This window comes from Neltuma alba, unplaced genomic scaffold (assembly GCF_004799145.2).
Source record: "Neltuma alba isolate B1F8T4 unplaced genomic scaffold, ASM479914v2 tig00005665_pilon, whole genome shotgun sequence".
Classification (NCBI taxonomy): Eukaryota; Viridiplantae; Streptophyta; class Magnoliopsida; order Fabales; family Fabaceae; genus Neltuma; species Neltuma alba.
This window is the reverse complement of record NW_021634193.1, coordinates 774-20,770: the sequence shown is the minus strand read 5'-3', so window position 1 is coordinate 20,770 and position 19,997 is coordinate 774. Positions and strand designations below refer to the sequence as shown.

Below are 19,997 nucleotides of genomic sequence, written 5' to 3'. Positions count from 1 at the left end.
ACAAGATCTTCATTCCCTCCCCTCATTGCACCACATTAAACTTCACACTCAAACTAACAATCATTACCTCCTTCCATTTTCCTTCTCGGACTCTACCATTCGTGACATTCCTAGCACAAATCAGTGGCAACGTGTCCCATGAAAATCACAAGTCAACAATCTAGCTACAAAGACAAAAATTTTGAAGCTCAACCCAACTGAAACCCCCTTAAACAACATTATTCTATAATCAACTCTGACTCTCACTCCCTCCATACCTATCACCCAACAACCCACAATGTCACTCGCTACATTTAAGAACAAGATGACATTCCTTGGTCTTAGAGGGTAGAGAAGAAGAGTAGTTTACTTAGAAACATTACTTACTTGATTCTCAAGCTTGTGTACCACTCAGTCTTCTCCTCCAAGCTCTCCACCGATCAGATTCTTTGTCTCAGCCTTCGTTAATGAAGCTGTTTTAATGAGGGGTAATTTCGTCTTTTTGCCAACATTTGCTAATTACAACTTGAGATTGAGTCTCTCCTGGCAATTTGGCTTATTGAGGTGACCTCCTTGTAATTTTGATAATTCGGGGGTTTTTGTTTGCTATTTTTCCAAATAATTAATTTAATTTCCTAAAAAATAATTAATTTCATTTTTTAATGTACCAACTTGCTTGCACTCTCTCTGCCTTATCACCACGCTAACAATGTTTTTCTGTTTTTATCTGACGTATTACCTTATGATTCAGATATATCAAGGGTGATATAAATAGGATTTTTTTAATTAATTTTTAATTTAATATTAGTGTGTGTGTGTGTATTTATATGTTAGTATCTTCGCTGGCGAATACCAAGTAAACGACTGATACTATTGGGATCGAGGAGGCCAAAGCGGAGACTTCCATATTGTTCATTGACCGGTAATGAAGGATTCCGTCATCGCCGGCAGCGTCGACAAAACCTCATCATCGGCCGGCGTCGACCTCACAAAGCCGCCGTCGTGGAGCTCCGGCGGCTCCGGCAGCCATGGGCTGGTGAAAAGAGTGACGAAAATGAGTGCCGTGTTCGTGGGGTTCACCGTCTTGTGGGTATTTCTGTATAACTCTGCGTCTCCCTTCGGCTTCCCCGTCATCTCTCATTACCTCACCGCCGCCATGCCCGCCGTCACCAAGGTCACCACTCTCTCTCTCTCTCTAAAACTTACACTGTTTTGTCTGGTTTTGCATCGCGGTGCCCATTCTGGTTTTGCTTGATGAAGGTGCGAAACCCAGAAACAATATTGGATTTTGAATCATAGGTTTTGATTCTTTTCTGTGTTCTTGAAATCCCTTATGTTCTGTTGTGAAACTGAATCCTCTATTGTCGCGGTTTAAGGGAGAGCGAGATAACTGTGATTGGACTTTTTTTTTTGGTTGTTGAAAGTTTTAATATATTATGTATAATAATATTTTATTATTGGAGAGGATACATGTTGCTTTTTGTTTGGGGAAAAAAGTTAGATTTATGAAGCAAAATATGTTTACATAGTTAATTATTATTACTAATTTGATAATTATTAGTCCTTCTGCTCTATGAGTCATTTGGTAGGTTGAATTTAGTTTTAAACATAAGATTTGAATCTATTTTGTATTTTGTATTTATTATTTTTTCTTAAACTAATTTACCCAATTTTTAAATTTTTTTCTTTTGGTAAATGAGTTTTCATGTGAGTGGCGATACAGGACAAGAATCACTTAAAAAGGTAGGGATGAATTTAGAAAGAAGGGGAAATAGTGGGGTATAATTAATTTTCAAAAGTTCGTATAATTATAATATCGGCAGTTACTTGTGGGTTGAGTTGATATTTCAATTTCATGGATGAGTTTTCATGTGAGGGAAAAGCGGAGATAGAGGGCAAGAATTCAAGGGGCCAAAAGGAAATAGTGGGGGCAATACTTGCAAATAATGAAAGTAGTGGGGACACATATATAATTAAAAAAACTGGGGTGATGGCGAAATAAGTGGGCGGATTCAACTCCCCACAGGGAAGTGTGCCCCATGCCAAGTCAAGTCGTCAGCCCAAAAGTTTTGATCTTTCACAGTAAATATTGTAGTGGCAGAAGTAGCGGGTTATTATTATTATTTTTTTAAAAAAACTGTCTTCACCCTTTTTAACCTTTTCGATAAATATTTGGAAAATAATTAATAAGCCTCTTCAATTTGGAATTTGAATAAAATAATTAATTACTTTCTAGTTTCTAGCAATAGCGACCCCGTGAACAATTCAATAATTGTACTCAGCCAAACCTCATTAATTTTATTGAGATAAAATAATTAATATTTAAATCAGCAATTTGATTTAGATTTCAAAACGGGATATTTGTCCAAATAACTAATGTTCACAAAAAGTATTAGTTTAATTAGTAACAGTGAAATTCTTGTTTAGTAGTTTAATATCTTTTTGAAAGAAATACCATAATAAATTACGTGAATACAGCTTAATTTTTTAAAAAATTTCTTGTGATGATTAATTATTTTTCTAATAATTAAAACTTAAAATTAAATAAAGTTTGCTCATTTTAGAAAGAATGACAATTGAAGACTGTGGAAAAAGTTAATACAAAATTAATATAATTTTTACTAGTGTTGAACTTTCAAATATATTACTCAAAATTTCATATTTCTAACTTACAAGATTTTATTCTTCATTAATTTTCTTATATACATTTTTAGTTAAAGTTAGGGTTAAAATGCTAATAATTTGGAAGCCCAATCATAAGTCCAACGACACGAAGACTCCTCTGTAAATACTCCTCCGATCCTTAATACAAGACTAATTTAACTAATTTGATTAGATTAAGAAAATTAATAAATATAAGACATGGGTCTTATATTTAGAATCAAAACCAACTCAAAATTGAGTTTTATATTAAGGACCGGAAAGGGTATTTTTTTTTTGGCTTGACTCTGTAGATCTCATTTGCAACGTCAAATCATCAGTACCTGTCCATCTAATTTTTTTAAGTTAGAATTAAGATCCATTAAAGTGTATATTTAATGGCCACATTTTAATTAATAGCTATCGTCTCTCATCTTGTTGGAGAAATCTGTGTGTGATATTTTGTAACTTTGTGATGATGTATGCAAGTGGGGGATGTACAGTAAGGCCACTAAATGTGTATGTGTTTGGTGATGGACTTACTATGAATGGTGATGTGTGAAATACTGAAAGGAATAAAGTGTCAGAACTTGAAGGCTCTTATTTATTTGATTTGGGATGTGACATTAATGCCTCACCACCCACCCTTACTTGTTATCCAAAACCCACCTCTCTTCAACGTATTCAACTCTAGACCTCTGTTCATCACAGAGTGACGACAAATTATAATGAGTTCCTGAATTATTATTCTCCTAGTCCATGTATAACGTACTCACTAAATAATTTATAAATATTAAAAAAATTAATTAAATTAATTATTTTTGTAATAAATTCGTATTGATTCCTCTAATTGATTAATAAGGATAACTTGAAAATAAAATTATAAATTTAAAAAACAAAATGGACTGAAGCTTTATATTTAATATCACACCAAATACTAAACTGGCCTCTGTTTGAGGTGGGAAGAAGCATGTACATCTCTTTTATATACACCAGGGACAATGTGATTTATCTTCCATTGCATACAAAGCATGGGCTATAATAGTATGTATAATATCTCTCTCTCTCTCTCTCTCTCTCTCTCTCACCCACGCATCTACCTTTTACGTACAACATCAAAGCATGACTTGTTTATCTCATGATTAGTACAAAGCGTAAGTTTAATTTGCTACAAAAGGTGAGCTACTAGATTAACATCTTCATATGCATGTGAGTTCATTGTTCTGTTTTACCTCTAACCGCTGTGTGTATATACAGAGTAATGATCAAAATGTGATTCTCCCGAACGATGCACTAATAACTTGCTCTTTGTAACGCCTTTTTCCTGTTTGACGAAATGCTTGTGCGAAATTATGATATCTGCAGGGAGAATATGATCCGAAGCTAGAGAGTGTTCTGAGACGTGCGTCGATGGGGAACAAGACAGTGATAATAACAACACTAAACGATGCGTGGGCAGAACCAGGATCGATATTTGATCTGTTTCTGGAGAGCTTTCGAATTGGGAAGCAGACGAAGAAGCTTGCGAGGCACCTGGTGGTTGTAACCTGGGACCAGAAGGCACATGATCGTTGCACTGCCTTGCACCCACATTGTTATCGCCTTGAAACTAGCGACAATTTCACCAATGAAGCTTTCTTCATGACCCCAGGTTACCTCCACATGATGTGGAAGAGGATTGAGTTTCTGGGCTCTGTCCTTGAGATGGGCTACAGCTTTGTCTTCACGGTATGTTTGGCTTTCTTCTTCAATACTTCACACCAGACATCTACATTCATCTCAATCCTAGTACTAGCAAGAATTGAGGTTTCCCAAATTCGAAAGTGATCAAGTGTATGTGATAAGCATTATAAATCGCATCTCAGAAAACCTCACCAAGTATGGCGTGGTTTATAAGTTCAAGGGTTAATGACCCACACTTTAGCTGCTAACCAGACTTAAATAACTTCCGTGTTTAGGCCATCAATTGATATAAGATGGTCTTTATTATTTTAAAAGACCGCAAGTTAACCTGTTTTAGAAAGCAATAAAGCAATTTTCTAACATCGTGGTCACATATACTACTGTTCTTAGAGGCGCTTCAACCAAATCAAAGCACTTCATGATTCTTTTGTTTTTGGTTTGCAGGATACAGATATAATGTGGTTTAGAGACCCATTTCCTAGATTTTACAAGGATGCAGATTTCCAAATTGCTTGTGATTACTTCCATGGGAACCCACAAGACATGAGGAACATGCCAAATGGAGGATTCACTTATGTGAAATCTAACGACAGAACCATATGGTTCTACAAGTTCTGGTACAATTCAAGGAAACTGTACCCTAAACTTCATGACCAAGATGTGCTCAACAGGATCAAATGGAACCCCTTCATCTCCAGCATGAAGCTTCAGATCAGGTTCCTGGACACTGCTTATTTTGGTGGCTTTTGTCAGACTAGTAAGAACCTTGATCAGGTCTGCACCATGCATGCCAATTGCTGCATTGGCTTGGAAAACAAGATCAATGATCTTAAGATCTTGCTTGAGGATTGGAAGAAATATATGGCTTTGCCTCCTCAAGATGATCGTAATTCAACAACTTCACCTCTTCCTCATTGGACTGTTCCACAAAGTTGCAGGTAACCTCACGACATTTATTTTTCTCATATGATTATATTGTGTGTGTGTGTGATTCACCGATGATTTTCTACCAATTCACTGTATCTATTTGATTCCAGGAACTTATTTGATTAATGCCTTCTGCGACGTCCCATCTTCTCAATTTATTTTTATTTTTCTTTTAATCATTAGCTTGTAAATAAAAAGAGAGACATTTTAGTATTTTACAGTTACCAAGTGATATAGCTGTAATATGTTTTCTTTACTTCTTTACCATTGTTAGAAGTGCCAAAGCTGGACAATTTCATGATATTTGTCTATGAAACATTGAAAAAAAAAACTACACACCGCTTCATATAACTTCAAGATACCAAAATGTCACTTATTTTATTTAGAAGCCAATAATTGAAAAACAAAAAAAAAAAAAATCCCAAAAACCTCTCCTTTTCTCATATGATAATTTTGTGTGTGATTCACCAATGATTTTCTTCTCAATTTTTCTTTTGATTATTAGTTTCTAAATAAAACGAGAAACATTTTGGTATTTTAATTTGCAATTATGAAATGATATAGTATTATATATATTTTCAAATTTTCAAATTATCAAAATTGCATAATTTCTATTAATTGGTAGTATTGTTGAGATGGTTTTGTTTGGCTTGTTTGTTGCTGGTTATTTTGATGAAGAACATCATTTGAACGTGCTAGAAGAAGTAGAGGGATTACAACTTTGCATGTATAAGGTAGGTCAGGCTAATTTTTAATTACTATATTTTGAATTTAAATTGGTAGAATATTTTAATTATTAATATGGAAATCAAACTAACCCTACTACATAAATTGATTTTGAAGGTTGGAGAACTTATTCGTTGGAGTTTCAGATTTTACAGAAAATCTCTAAATTAATTATAAGTGAACAACAATTTGGTCAAGTTCTGGAAATTGTGTGGCAGGGACACTGAATTTTGCAATTGTGAATTTCTCCCTCCTCTCACTCTACCTTTATTTTTTCCGTCTAATTTTTATACTTGAAACATTTAGATTTTTTAATTATGTTTTTTTAATTAATTCCTCACATACAGTAAGCCTTACATCTCTATTTTATTTCCTAATTATCCAATTTCATAACTTCTTGTAAACGAAGTTCGATGTTGTCGTAAATGTAGATTTTTTTTTCTTTTGTCCCATATTATATTTTGTATGATTTCAATGAAAGAATTCTTTTAAACCATATTTTTTGGGTCAAATTTTAAACCATATTTTATTATATGGACAATTTTACGTGTACATATATGTTATGTACATATGGCTTATAATATCCCTTCTGTTTATTATCCAGATATTATATATACAATAAATCTATTGATTAGTGCGTAGCGTCAGCGTTGATTGTGATATTTTACTCTTGAAAATTACGATATGATAGTGGATGAAATTAATGTAACATAATGAAAAATAATAATGTAACATAATAAAACAAAATATCACTCCAATTAGTTTTTGGCTAAAATCACATTTAGTTAGTCAAAAAAATTAGTATTTTTTGGCGTGATTCTGACTATTTTTCTTAAGTAACGTCTATGATAGTTTTATAATTTTGATTTTAATATTTTGATTTGTTTCAAACTTTTTAATATAATAATTATTCTCTATTCATAAAATTAGTATTTTTTTTTGGCGTGATTCTGACTATTTTTCTTAACTAACGTCTATGATAGTTTTATAATTTTGATTTTAATAATTTATTTTTTTCAAACTTTTTAATACAATAATTATTTTTTATTCATAAAATTATTTTCACCAAACAAAATTAAATAGTTTGATTAGCAACACATAATGTAGATTGTTAGTTGATTACACATGTCGGATTATATTTTTTGGGTGGACAATATTTTTCCTAATTTATTACCATTCTAAAAGGGATTAAATTAAATAATTGAAAAAGCTTTGAATTTGTAGGCTTACTCATTTTCCACCTTTGAGATTTTATTCTTAATTGATCAAAGCAACCAAGAAAAAAAGATCTGGGGGTTGGGGGATGAACTTAAGAATTTGCTGAACAAGTCATGTAGCACTCTGGAAAGGTCGGTAGGTTGGCACCGTTTCTTCAATCATGTCCAATTTTAATAAATTGATACAAGGACATGCACTTAAAAAGTAAAATTTATTAAAATTAATTTTTAAAATTCTCATCATGCTATGCATATCAAGAGAAAATAACATTTAAAAAAAAACAAAAAAAACGTGTGAAAGTCGGCTTTAATTCTTGATATCCAATCAGTAATCTTTTTTCAAATTATATATTAGTTAGAGTTTAGTTTTAGATAACACCATGAAAGTTTGAGCCTGAACATGATAAGGACAATTTTTTGTTGCAAGGAATTTATGTGGGTTTAAATGTAGGTTAAAATTTCTTATTTTCTAAAGGATGCATTTGCAGTACACAGATAAATAGAAAATTGATTAGTATATGTATTAACATATATGAAATTATCCGTTTTGTTTTGGATAATTCAATTTTCTTTTCAGTTTGAGGAGCAGCCCATGATATATTTATTATAATGTTCTTTAATTAAATTACAAATGAAAAAAATTGATAAAAAGGAGCAAGACGAGTTTGTAGAATGAAAGCAAAATTCAGCATTATATCTATTCGAATTTTTTTTTTCAAGTACAGACAAAGCAGGGTAAAAACCATACAAAAGAAAAGAGCTAACTTGGAGCATTATCTTCCATTTGATGAGCATATCAAGCTAACTAATCAGCACAAGAAATCATTTATAAGAACAAACCCAAAGATAGCTTCTCATATACTCCCTCCGTTCCTTATTATAAGAGACAAATAACCGAAATACGTTGATAAAAAAAACAGTTAAAATTAGTTAAGAACAATTAATGTGTAAAAAGTATAATTTGTTTTTCAAAAATGCCCTCATTAATAAGGAAAGAGAGCATGAGAGAGAACAATTAAAATATTAAAAGAAAGATAAGTGGGAGGGAGAGAGAGTGTGAGTTGGAGATAATAAATATGAGTAAAATAGGAAATCAACACAAAAAAGTAGAGATAACTTTTAAGTGTCTCTTATATATAGGAACATACCATAAGTATCAAATATCTCTTAAGGAACGGAGGGAGTAATTTATTGATGGGTTGGTTTCTCAAAGACAAAAAATAGCAATGTTGGAGCTTCAAAGCTCACAATATGAGAATGATCTCCACCTGGTTAAGCCAAGAAATAACAGCCCTGCATATATCAATCAGTGATTGGTTCAGCTTTTTATTTTCCCTCTCTAACCAGAGCCATGCATTAGCATCACCAACAATTTAATATTGTTGAATCACTCTTGTTCCGTATTAGCCCAGTGATCAATTCTGTTTCTTTAACCTGATGTTGACTAGAGGGTTCCATACCTCTTTACGCTCTCACATGATCCTCTCATTGGCCTGTGGCTTCTGTCATTGCCATTCTGATCTCATATTCCATTACCAGTATTTGACGTAGTTCTTTTATGATCACTAACACAGATTTAAATAAGTTATAACAGGCGATTCATGACAGATAGATATGTAAGCCAATAATTATCTCACATGCAAGAGTATTATACATATCTTTCGATGGGTCCCATATCGCATTTGCTTATATTCAGAATTAGCCTGTTCCAATTTTTTTGTAAATCAAGTATATTTGAGAATCTCTCGATCAATATATATTGTGCAAGAAAAATCCATTTCCAGAGACTTTTACTGAGGCCATTGACTTCTGTAAATGTTTTATATTTTTTTGTTTTATTTGCTTATCCTCCCTTCTTTTCGTTCAAAAAATTGAAAAGAAAAAAAAAAGAATTTCATAACTCCCTTGTCAAGTAATTTACTTTTTTTTTTTTTTGGGTTTCTTATAGTTTTCTAACAGTAAGTTAAACAACATTATAAAGGGTCTGGACATTGTAACAAGAAAGCAAGCAAAACCACCAGTTCATATTGTTTGATTGTGAGAGCCATGGAAGAGGAAGGGCTAAAGCTGATTCTGTCAAGTGATGAAGAAGAAGAAGAAACAGCGAGCACAAAACTTGAGCTCACAGTAGATGAAGTCCTAGAAGGGTATGTGGGGTCCTTGGGGATCTCTCAAGTGCTGCATGTATTCTTAGTGTCACTGGCATGGATATTTGATGCCCAGAGTACACTGGTCGCCATATTCAGTGATGCACAGCCACCTGCTTGGAGGTGCAAAGCTCCTGGTCTGTGCCTCAACAACAGTAATAGTTCCAGCAACAGCACTGGTGGTTCTGTTTGTGAATTGGTACCAGGAACTTGGGAATGGATTAATGGCCACACAAGTTCTACCTTAGCTGAGTGGGGTCTTATATGTGACCGCAAGTTTCTTGCTGCAATTCCTTCTTCCTTCTTCTTTCTTGGTTCTCTCATTGGTAAATAATACCTGTTCCATAAGCTTTACTTCTTTAAATTCCTGTTTTGTTTTCTACATAACAACATGATGGCTCGAACCAAAAATTATTTATGTACTTTCACTTACCGGCTTATATTTCTGAGTTGAAGTATAAACACTATATCATCCCTAGTGGATTTTCCTCAACCAGTTAAAGTACATCTTTTGTTTATTAAGTCTGCTTGGCTCATGAGGGGGCTTTCTCCCTCTTCTAACCTCTCTCTTTCTCCCTAGAAGACTGGCCAATACAAGTAAGCAGTGTGGCAGCTAGTTGATACGCAAGACATGCTAACGTTATTTGGTGTTGGAAAAGAACTCCAATTGTTTAGAAGTTTTAAATAAAGTGAGATAGAATCCATCAATTCCAACCTTTTCGTCCATCAGCACGTTTTTACTAAAGTTATTTAATCTCAAGTTTCTAAAATAATCAGTTGTATTGTTAGGCAGATGTATTAGAAGCTATGGTGCAAAAGACTTGTTACAGGAGAGACTCTTTATAATGAATATCATGCTAATATGTATCTCTACTCATAATTTACTTGATCTACCTGATACTGTTCTTGATGAATAATAAACACTTACTGGTTGCTTAAATTTTGCTGCAGGGTCTGCTGTGTTTGGTCGCTTAGCTGACTCATGGCTGGGGAGAAAAAGAACAGTGCTGGTTTCCTGCATCTTAACCTCCATAACAGCCTTTGCTACATCTCTCTCCCCGAATGTCTGGGTTTATGCCGTCTTACGCTTTGCAATGGGCTTTGCCAGATCTGGAATTGGCATTTGCTGCCTTGTCCTCTCCACAGAATCAGTAGGGCGCGAATGGCGTGGTCAAGTGGGCCAATATGGCTTCTTCTTCTTCACAATCGGTTTTCTTTCCCTCCCTCTTCTAGCTTACCCAACCAGAACTAGCTGGAGAAACTTATACAGAATCTTTTCCCTTCTCCCTCTTGCATACGTTATCCTATGCCTCCCTTTTGTCTCGGAGTCACCACGTTGGCTTCTTGTCAGAGGAAGAGCCAAAGAAGCACTTGCAGTGCTAGATAGATATGCTAGACTCAATGGGAAGAAAAAGCTCCCTGACACACTCCGCCTGGCAAACCCTTCAGGACCCAAACAGGGCACCAGCAGTGAAAATGAAACAAACCCAGTAAACAACAAAGAGAGCCTTTGGACTACAAAATGGGCTGCAAAAAGAATGGCTATTGTTATGTTATCTGGGTTTGGAGTTGGGTTTGTTTACTATGGGATTCAACTGAATGTTGAAAATTTGAACTTCAATCTTTACATCTCAGTTTCGCTCAATGCATTAATGGAAATCCCTGCAGTTTTAATTAGCAGCTTCCTCTTAGGCTTCACCAACAGACGCTTACTGTTCTCTGTGTCCACTTACATGGCTGGGATTTCTTCCATCTTTTGCACTTTTCTCTCAGGAAAAGTATCAAACAGTTTGAAGGAACAAAAAATTGGAGGGAACTGGGCTCAACTGATCATCGAAGCAATCGGGTTCATGGGTGCTTCTACTGCATTTGACATCCTATATGTTTATTGTGTAGAGCTTTTCCCCACAAATGTGAGGAACTTCTCCGTTTCGATGTTGAGACAAGCTTTGATGTTGGGGGCTTCAATGGCGCCATTGGTGGTAGTGTTGGGACGTTTGAGTCCGTCACTATCGTTTCTGGTATTTGGTTTGTTATCGATCAGTAGTGGGTTGATGAGCTTGTGGCTTCCTGAGACTAGAAATGCTCCGTTGTATGAGACCCTGGAACAGCAAGAACAGAACGAGAAGCTTAATTGGGTACCTGAAGATTCTGGTTTGGAACTTGGAATATGATTGAAAGAAAATCTTAAGAACATAAAAAAAAAAAAAATCTTCTGTACTAACAATTAGATATCTTTCTCCTTCCCCAAGTTAAGGTTCTGGTCTGGTGTATGATCTAGATTCATAGTTGCAAGAAATGGCGACCTTGTTTGTCCTGTAAATTCTACATGTAGAAATATTTCAGAATACAACTTGATCACTTTAATATCACTACCAAAGAACCAAAAAAAATCACTTCAAAGGCCGCATGAATAATTGCTTTGGAAAATTTCTCTTCCGTGCTCTTCTTCTTCTAGTCGAAATAACAAAAGTATCATTATTTGTATTTAATACAAGACGTAATTAATTAATTTAAATAAATTAAAGATTTTAATTAAATTAGTTAATATGATATATATTTTTTTAAAATATTATAAGCGTTCTCTTTAATTTTTTTCCCTCTTTTATTTAATTATTGTTGAGATAATATCAATAGAGTTAATTTAGAAAAAATTAATAAATATATGAAATAAGATTTATATATAAGATTAACATTAACTCACCAATTAAATTTTATATTAAGTACAAGAGGAGTATTTTTTTTTTTCTTTCCAACGCAAAAATATCACTATCAGTGCAAGGTAAATATATGAGTGATTAAATTAATAGGCATCTAGGTGATTAAAATTTTAAATTTAAAAGATGATTTTACATCTGAAAAAAAAAACAGAGAGATGATTTTACAGCATACTAAATTAAAGATGATTTTGATGGAAAAAATTAAAGATAATTTTGAATAAAAGAAAAAATTTAAAATATTTATAAAAATGGTGTATTTGAATCCTTTATCTTCATACATAATTTCATTCTAATTTCTTAATTTTATAAAAAATCTTTTTTATTCACCCCCTGACAAGACTTTCGCATTGTCAATAAGATCTGAATCCATAAATTTATGGATTATGAGTCAAAATTTTACTAATTAGATCAACTTTTTTGTTTTTTGGGGGTACAATTAGGTCACCTTGTCCAAGATGGAATATAATCCAATCATAAGCAAATCGTATTCAGAACCTGGGCCGAGCTATACTTGGGCCCAGGTCCCATTTCTTTCCCATATTACTGGGCCGGGCCTCTTTCTGTAAAAACCCTCAAAATGTTAAAAGGATGCGTTTAGCAAGACTCTTACCTCGTCGCGCAGCAATTGCTAGGGTTTTGGAGAGACGAGAGGAGAGCAGGGAGCACAGCAGCAATGGCTCAGGCGCAGCCAATTGAACAAGTGCAATGTTTCGGCCGTAAGAAGACCGCCGTCGCTGTGACTCACTGCAAGCGCGGCCGTGGGCTCATTAAGATCAATGGCTGTCCGATCGAACTTGTGCAGCCGGAGATTCTCCGATTCAAAGCCTTCGAACCCATCCTCCTGCTCGGAAAACACCGTTTCGCCGGTGTAGACATGCGTATCAGAGTCAAGGGCGGTGGTCACACCTCTCAGATATACGCTATTCGCCAAAGTATAGCCAAGGCTCTCGTTGCTTTCTACCAGAAGTACGTGGATGAGCAGAGTAAGAAGGAGATTAAGGATATTCTTGTTAGGTACGATCGAACTCTGCTAGTCGCTGATCCTAGGCGGTGCGAGCCCAAGAAATTCGGTGGTCGTGGTGCTCGTGCCAGGTTCCAGAAATCTTACCGTTGAAATCTTTGTGCCGGACGATCGTGCCTATACGGTTTTTTCTACATTGAATTTGAGTTATCGGTTCATGTTCTATGCTGTGGAAAACTTTTGACATCAACTTGTAGGTCTTTCGTTGTTGGCTTTTTCGTTTATGAACCAGTGTGGCGCTTTTATTCATCTAACTTTATAATCCGAATTCAATACATCTCAGGTATGGTTTTGCCCTTCAGAAATTCGATGTTTGAATCTAGCTGCTTTCATTGTTGTCACCTTGGCAACATTTCTTTTTATTCTTGTTCTATCTATCTCTCTGTTTTTTTTTTGATACTCAAATGTTGTCATGTGGGCTGTCTTGATATAAGATAATTGTCATTTAAACTATTGCTACATAATTACTGTTTAATAAAACTGAAATAGATTGAGTAATTATCAACTTAATATGCAATTGGTTGAGATACATAAAGAAGAAATTCATCAACGAAATAGCCAAGTTGATTCTATGAAAGACCTCATCAGAGCAGCTTTCTTAGGCTATAGTAATTCTTCAATTAGATTTTTATTTATCCTTAGCCATTTTGATTTAATTGTTGAAGCTTTGTGCGGTAGGAACAAATTTATCATGAAAGGTAGCTTAACATAATTGCAGAAAATAATTAGAGTGGATGAGGAACATATTGTACGCGTTTTTATGATCATAAAGAAATTGTCTTCCATGTTTTTGGGAGGTCAGCCCTTGGATGATTTTAGCTTTCTTACGAGTTATGACCCATTATATTTCTTTTTTTGGCCATATGACCCGTTATATGAGTGAGGAAAGACATTGGTGAAAGGAAAAAAGTAGAGTGAAAAATGTTTTCTCTTCATCTCTTGGGATATTTTTTTGGTCCAACATCTCTTGGGATATAAATGAGAGAATAATCAAAATGAAAAAATAAGTTGATATTTTTTAATTTTGAAAAACATGTTTAATTTTCAAAGTCTTTTCACTTTTGGAGAAAATATGTGCTCTCCATCCCTTTTGTTCTCATTCGCATACTTTTCCACTTCAAGGAGGGGATTTTTCTATTTCTTTTTCTATTTTTTTCCCATCCAAAGACGGTCACGTATTCTGGGGAGATTTGTTTAAATACAGAGGAAAAGGGTGGTTTTGATAGATTAAATATGAGAGCTGTTACTTATTAGGATAGAAATAAGGGAATGTGCTCCAATTTGTTTGCCAACGTGTGTGTATATGAAATCAAACGAAATCACATTTTTCTCTGATTCGCTTCAATCAACTAATTCAGCTACAAAACTTGTCACAAGTTTTCAAGTAGGTTATTGTCAACAAGGCAGACGTACGTATTGCCTGACTATTTAATGCGGTCTTGTATTTTTTTGGCTCTGAATCTAACACTTATTTTATAATTTAATTTTAAATTTATGATTAGAGGAGTATATAAACGAAAAAGAAATTTGCCTCTGATAAATCAGAAGCAATGCGCTGCACGAATACATTCTGTTTGCAAAGTGATGGCTGGTTGAGTGGAGCTGTTGACAGTGGTGGTGATAATTACTCCCTCCGTTCCTTATTATAAGAGACATTTGATGCTTATAGCATGTTTCAAAATATAAGAGACACTTAAAAGTTGTCTCTACTTTTTTGTGTTGATTTTCTATTTTACTCATATTTATTGTCTCCAACTCATACTCTCTCTCCTTCCCACTTCTCTTTCTTTTAAGAATTTACTATTGTTCTCTCTCATGCTCTCTCTCCTTATTAATGAGGGCATTTTTAGAAAAAAAAACTATACTTTTTACACATTAATTGTTCTTAACTAATTTTAACTATTTTTTTGATCAACGTAATTCGGTTATTCGTCTCTTTAATAAGGAACGGAGGGAGTAGCATTTAGCGCTAAAAATAATAACAGTCCTGTGACTTCGTTCCCACCGTCATTGTGTTTATTTAGTTATTATCACCCAAGAAAAATATTAGTGGAGACATAACATTCTTGGTTTTTTTTTTTCCAATTAAACACAAAAATCCTTCTATTAAAGACTCATTTGAAACATTGGTATGTGCTAAAATATTTGTAGCTTTTATAATAATCTCATGGAATAAAAAAGACTAGAGTCTCCAACCATATTCACTAAGTTCATTAAGCTTGATTCTGACTGTTAATCGAAATTAATTTTTTTTTTAAAACTCATCAATTTGATTAGTGAAATAAAAAAAAAAGACGAATCATAACAAATGACAAAAATTAGAAACTAAGAGAAATTTAACAACTCTATATGTGCACCCAAGTATGCCGCCATATATAAATGGTACTCCTCCGGTCCTTATTATAAGACCCAATTTGACTTTTTATTTGGTCCTAATTATAAGACCCAATCCATTTTCTCTCTTATATTTATGCATTTTTTTCCAAGATAATCCTTCTAATAATGATAGTTTTAGCCAATATACTTAATTAGCAATGATATTTTAGGAATAACAACACTTATTTATTATAAATAACCAACTTAACTTACTTCCTTAATCTCCTCAAATAAGTCAATTGGGTTTTATAATTAGGACCGGAGGAGTATTTACTCATAGAAGGTCTGAAATTTTTTTTTTGAATGAAAAAGGACAACAGGAAGGAAATACAGAAAAACAACGTAAAAACAAAAACAGCCCCTACAAACTACTCCTCGTCCGTCTCAGAAAAGTCGGGAAGGGGAGAAGGTCTGAAATTAAAGGAGGCATACAATAACTTATGGAGAAATAAAAAAATAAAAAAAATAAAATGTGGCGGTCTTTCTTGTTTTATTATAAATCGTAAATTTGATACTTGTGAATAAAAAATTCCTTTGCGTAATTTTTCTTCGGATAAAGATCAAAATGCATTAATAATAAAATAAAAAATACAACGTCACGGATAAGAATTAAGGGGGAAAAAAAATCTCCTAACTCTTCCTAGAAGCTAATTTTACACGAGAGAGAGGGGGAATAATATTAATTATAAATAACAGGAAAGCTGGCGGGCTTGTCTGCAAAAAGAGGGATAAATAAGAGGGCGGTGTTCTCGTTTTGGGGAGAGCGCCGGTTCCTCCGATTTCAGCAGAAAGCGTGAGAAACATAAAGCAGAGAAGCGAAATCCTCATATAGACGCGAACAATCTCGGGAGATTAACGTAGTACAGTATGTCGGATCCATACGAAAGAGTGAAAGGAGGGAGGTTGAGCTTCAAAGGCGGAACCCTCGCCACGCGTAGCAAAACCATCGAGAAGAAGAAAAAGAAGAAGAAGAACAAGCACAACGACGCTCCTGCCGACGGTGAAATCGACTCTTCGAAACTCGAGAACCAGGAGGAGGCCTCCGCCGCCGACGGAGGAGGACGGTCGGGAGAAACCTACACGATCGACGCCGCGAAGAAAATGAAGTACGACGAGCTGTTCCCGGTTGAGGCTAAGAAGTTTGGCTACCAACCCAAGACCAACTTCAAGTCTATCGAGGAAGCCCTTGATGATCGCGTCAAGAAGAAAGCTGATCGTTATTGTAAATAATTGTTGTGCCTTCAGTGTTCTGCCCATCTCCAAAGTCTTGGTCCCCTTTTGTTCGGGTTCGTTTCGTCATATTCATTTCTGTTGAGTTGAGATTATAGTAATTGATACGACGGTTTTCTTTGGTAAAATTGAAAAAAGAAAAAACTCGTTTTAGACAAAAGTAAACGTTATCTTATAAAAATAATCAAGTTTTTCCAATAAAGTTTATCTTATATTTTGAACCAGAAGGAATACATGTTTTCTCAGCTCCTCAGCTTTCTTTTGATTGAAGCTCTTTACTGCTACTATAAAAAGTTGATACATCTTATGGCCAATTTTCATTGCCACTGTTGGATGAACTTCTCTTTTTAAATGCTGTTAATTTTGTTTTGAGTTTACTTTTCCTGAGATCATCTGCAGGCTGCAATCTAAAGCATATTTAGCAAATCCAATTCACTCAGTTAGCCACATGATCTGTTAGCAGTGTGCATAATGCAGAAAGAATGTTGTAGGTTATCTTTCTTATAGATATCCATAGTTGTGTAAACAAGAAGATGGTTATAATTTCTGAAGATGGAATTTTTACCTAAAGCATATGATAATTGATAATCAGGTTGGGGATGTTCCTTTGATATTTCTACTTTCTGTTGCTTCTTGTGATCCCTAACAAGTGACAAGATTTATACATGCAGAAGAAACTTGTGCTGGAACTTCCAAATAAATGTTCAATATCAAGCATATAATGTGCATTGACAGCAAACTTATTACTTGATATGGTTAGATTCATAATTTTCCAATGGAATAATATAATTCAATTGGCTTTTTTGCCTTTTCCTATTCCTGTTTCTTTAAAAGCGCCGTATGCTATTGACTCATTGATTGAAAATCAATTGGTGTCACTTAGATCTACGAAGCCCAGGGAAATGTGATTCTTTGTGTTGCAGCATGCTTTCTCTACTGGTAAGTAACAACACCACCCTTGTGGAAGCTTGGTTTTTGATCCTTGCCTATCATATGTATCACATTATCTGAACCTTTTTTTTGGGGGGGAAAAAAATCAATTGTTATGTATATATGAGCTCAGGTCTAAACTGACGAGCTCGTTGCTTTTTAAATAAAATGAAATTAATTATCCTTATTTGGTTTGTGATTTCTGTTTGGGTTTTAAATGACTGTGGTGGCAGGTGTATATACCGTATTTGTAAATATCAGAAGGAGATCCAAAGTCTGGAGGAAGTGGAGAAAAGATACAAGGCTCAATAGTTTTCATAAGGCCACACCATCTCTGCTCGGGATCTCCTTAGTACCATCAATCCTGAAGCTTAGATGTTAGTGCTTTTGTAAACTCTGTATAGTTGTCCAAATTTATATATATTTCCTTTTCATTAAAAAAAAAAAGTTTTCATAAGGCCTCGTGGTGTATCGATGGATTTAGTTCAACTTGAAGGCCAGGTGATGCTATTGATACCCTGTTATGTGATTTTCATTGTTTTTTGTTTTCGTCCCCTAAAATTACGGTTCTGTTGGACTTTATATATGTATATATGTTGCCAATTTACTCTCCATGTTAGCCCAACGTGCTTTTTCATAAGCCCAATAATTTTCTTTTCACTTCTATGAGATTATGTCTACGTGCATGTGTAAGAATTTTTTTTTTCAGCCTTTCTTTTTTATAAAGAAAAGTTAGGTAGGTTGGGTTTATTTTTTCAGTTTTTCAAATAAAGTATACGTTTATAATATATTTCATGTCACACATCAAAATTTTAAAATAATATGCTTTTTGAGATAACAACATATATAAATATTCTACTTACCAAAAAAAACACTTATATAAATATTCTTATTAACATATCAAAATGAAAGGGTAGTCTAATATATTATAGTTCATCCTTTGTAATAAAAAGCAAGCTTGATCTTTGCATGATCATTATGTTATATACCATTTAAAATTGTGGAACATTCACTATTAATTCATTTCATTGATTTGAAAAATAAAATCCAATCAAAATAAATAGATATATTTTGAGTTGTACCAAAAAAAAATGTTATTAATATGGTGGTCTCACTTTGACTTATCTCTACGATTATATCAAAATGTAAAAGGCATACAGATTATTTTGAGTCTTTCACATTGTAAAATGAACTTTTTTGACTAATTTTTGACTTTCCTCTTCACTCGCCACCGTTCTCAGAGTCGTCCTCCGTGGTGGAGTTTTCCCACCACGGGACGTCCTCTTCCTCCTCCTCCTCAGGTAGAGGTCCTTCTGTGAGGTTATCGTCTACAAAAAAAGGAAGAAGAATTCCCTGCTTGTTCATTGGTTCCGAAAAATAATCTATATCAAAATGTAAAAGGCATACATATTATTAATTAAAATTTAATTTAAATGATTCATCCCTGGAATTTAATAACAACAAAGAGAGGGCGGTGAGAGGAGGAGAAGAAAGAAGATGAATTAGTGATTTAGTGTTGGTGAATATTGGTGAGCGGTTTGGCCTAAAAAAATATTTAAAAAGAAGAAGAAGAATGAAGGAAAGAAAGAACTGTAGGTGAGCAGAATTGATTAGAAGTGGTCAAATGAACCTCTTTCTCTGTCGTCAAAAGCGTGGGATCTGACTCTTACGACATGCCTACGAAAATATTTTGAGTCTTTCACATTTTAAAATGACTTGACTTGAATTATGCATCAGAGATTTAGCATCTTTCAAAATGCAAATTTTCACATTTTAAAATGACTTTTTTTTTTACCAATTTTTGACTTTCCTCTATTCAACTTCGCTTTTCATTTCTTGTCACTCGCCGCGTTCTTAGAGCCGTTCTCAGAGTCGTCCTCCGTGGTGGAGTTTTCCACCACGGGACGTCATCTTCCTCTTCCTCCTCAGGTGCCGGTCCTTCTGCCATGTTGTCGTCTACAAAAAACGGAAGAAGCCTTCCCTCCTCGTCTATGGTTCCGTAAAATAATCTATCTATTAGATATTAGATGTATTCATTGTAATCATTTTGGGGCTTTAGGTGTATTGGGCTCGGGCCTCATTGTTGTTTTAAGCCCATTTAGTTTTCCGTCTTCTGTAGACCTATTTAGGTGGCTGACCGGATGTATTTTGTATGGACATATTTTCACTATTCAATAAAAGAGTATTATTCAACAGTCCACATTCTCTGAATGTTTTCATGGTATCAGAGCTGAGGTTGGTCTAAGTCCATCAACGGTATCTTTGAGCCCATCACACAAAACCTACCTACGAACGCCGGAAACCCAAGAAGTGAAGTGGATTGCCTTCTAACAAGGGTTCAGCGCCCTCTGTTCTAGCTCGAGAAATCAAGAAACCCTTACACGTCTAACCCTACCGATCA

The 19,997-nt window shown here is 34.5% G+C and overlaps 4 protein-coding genes across 5 annotated transcripts; all 4 read left to right on the top strand.

The window, feature by feature from the left end:
• The first annotated feature begins 819 nt into the window (after window positions 1–819).
• LOC114748291 (uncharacterized protein At4g15970-like) lies at window positions 820–6,438 on the top strand. 2 transcript variants are annotated; one of them, XM_028936651.1, is made up of 5 exons: window positions 820–1,153; window positions 3,985–4,347; window positions 4,747–5,240; window positions 5,908–5,963; window positions 6,073–6,438. In XM_028936651.1, the coding sequence occupies exons 1-4, from the start codon at window positions 905–907 to the stop codon at window positions 5,960–5,962; spliced, it is 1,161 nt and encodes a 386-aa protein (XP_028792484.1). In that variant the 5' UTR covers window positions 820–904; the 3' UTR covers window position 5,963; window positions 6,073–6,438. The 2 variants fall into 2 exon arrangements, with proteins under 2 accessions (XP_028792484.1, XP_028792485.1); XM_028936652.1 differs by lacking the exons at window positions 5,908–5,963; window positions 6,073–6,438 and adding an exon at window positions 5,340–5,549.
• Window positions 6,439–9,218: 2,780 nt separating this feature from the next.
• LOC114748289 (organic cation/carnitine transporter 1-like) lies at window positions 9,219–11,513 on the top strand. Its single transcript, XM_028936649.1, has 2 exons — window positions 9,219–9,645; window positions 10,271–11,513. Exons 1-2 carry the CDS (start codon window positions 9,219–9,221, stop codon window positions 11,491–11,493), a joined length of 1,650 nt encoding a protein of 549 aa, XP_028792482.1. The 3' UTR covers window positions 11,494–11,513.
• Window positions 11,514–12,648: 1,135 nt separating this feature from the next.
• LOC114748290 (40S ribosomal protein S16-like) lies at window positions 12,649–13,382 on the top strand. The gene has a single exon (XM_028936650.1). The coding sequence runs from the start codon at window positions 12,713–12,715 to the stop codon at window positions 13,151–13,153; it is 441 nt and encodes a 146-aa protein (XP_028792483.1). The 5' UTR covers window positions 12,649–12,712; the 3' UTR covers window positions 13,154–13,382.
• Window positions 13,383–16,187: 2,805 nt separating this feature from the next.
• Window positions 16,188–18,043, top strand: LOC114748292 (uncharacterized). The gene is made up of 3 exons (XM_028936653.1): window positions 16,188–16,722; window positions 17,550–17,605; window positions 17,830–18,043. Exon 1 carries the CDS (start codon window positions 16,304–16,306, stop codon window positions 16,664–16,666), a length of 363 nt encoding a protein of 120 aa, XP_028792486.1. The 5' UTR covers window positions 16,188–16,303; the 3' UTR covers window positions 16,667–16,722; window positions 17,550–17,605; window positions 17,830–18,043.
• The last annotated feature ends 1,954 nt before the right edge of the window (window positions 18,044–19,997 follow it).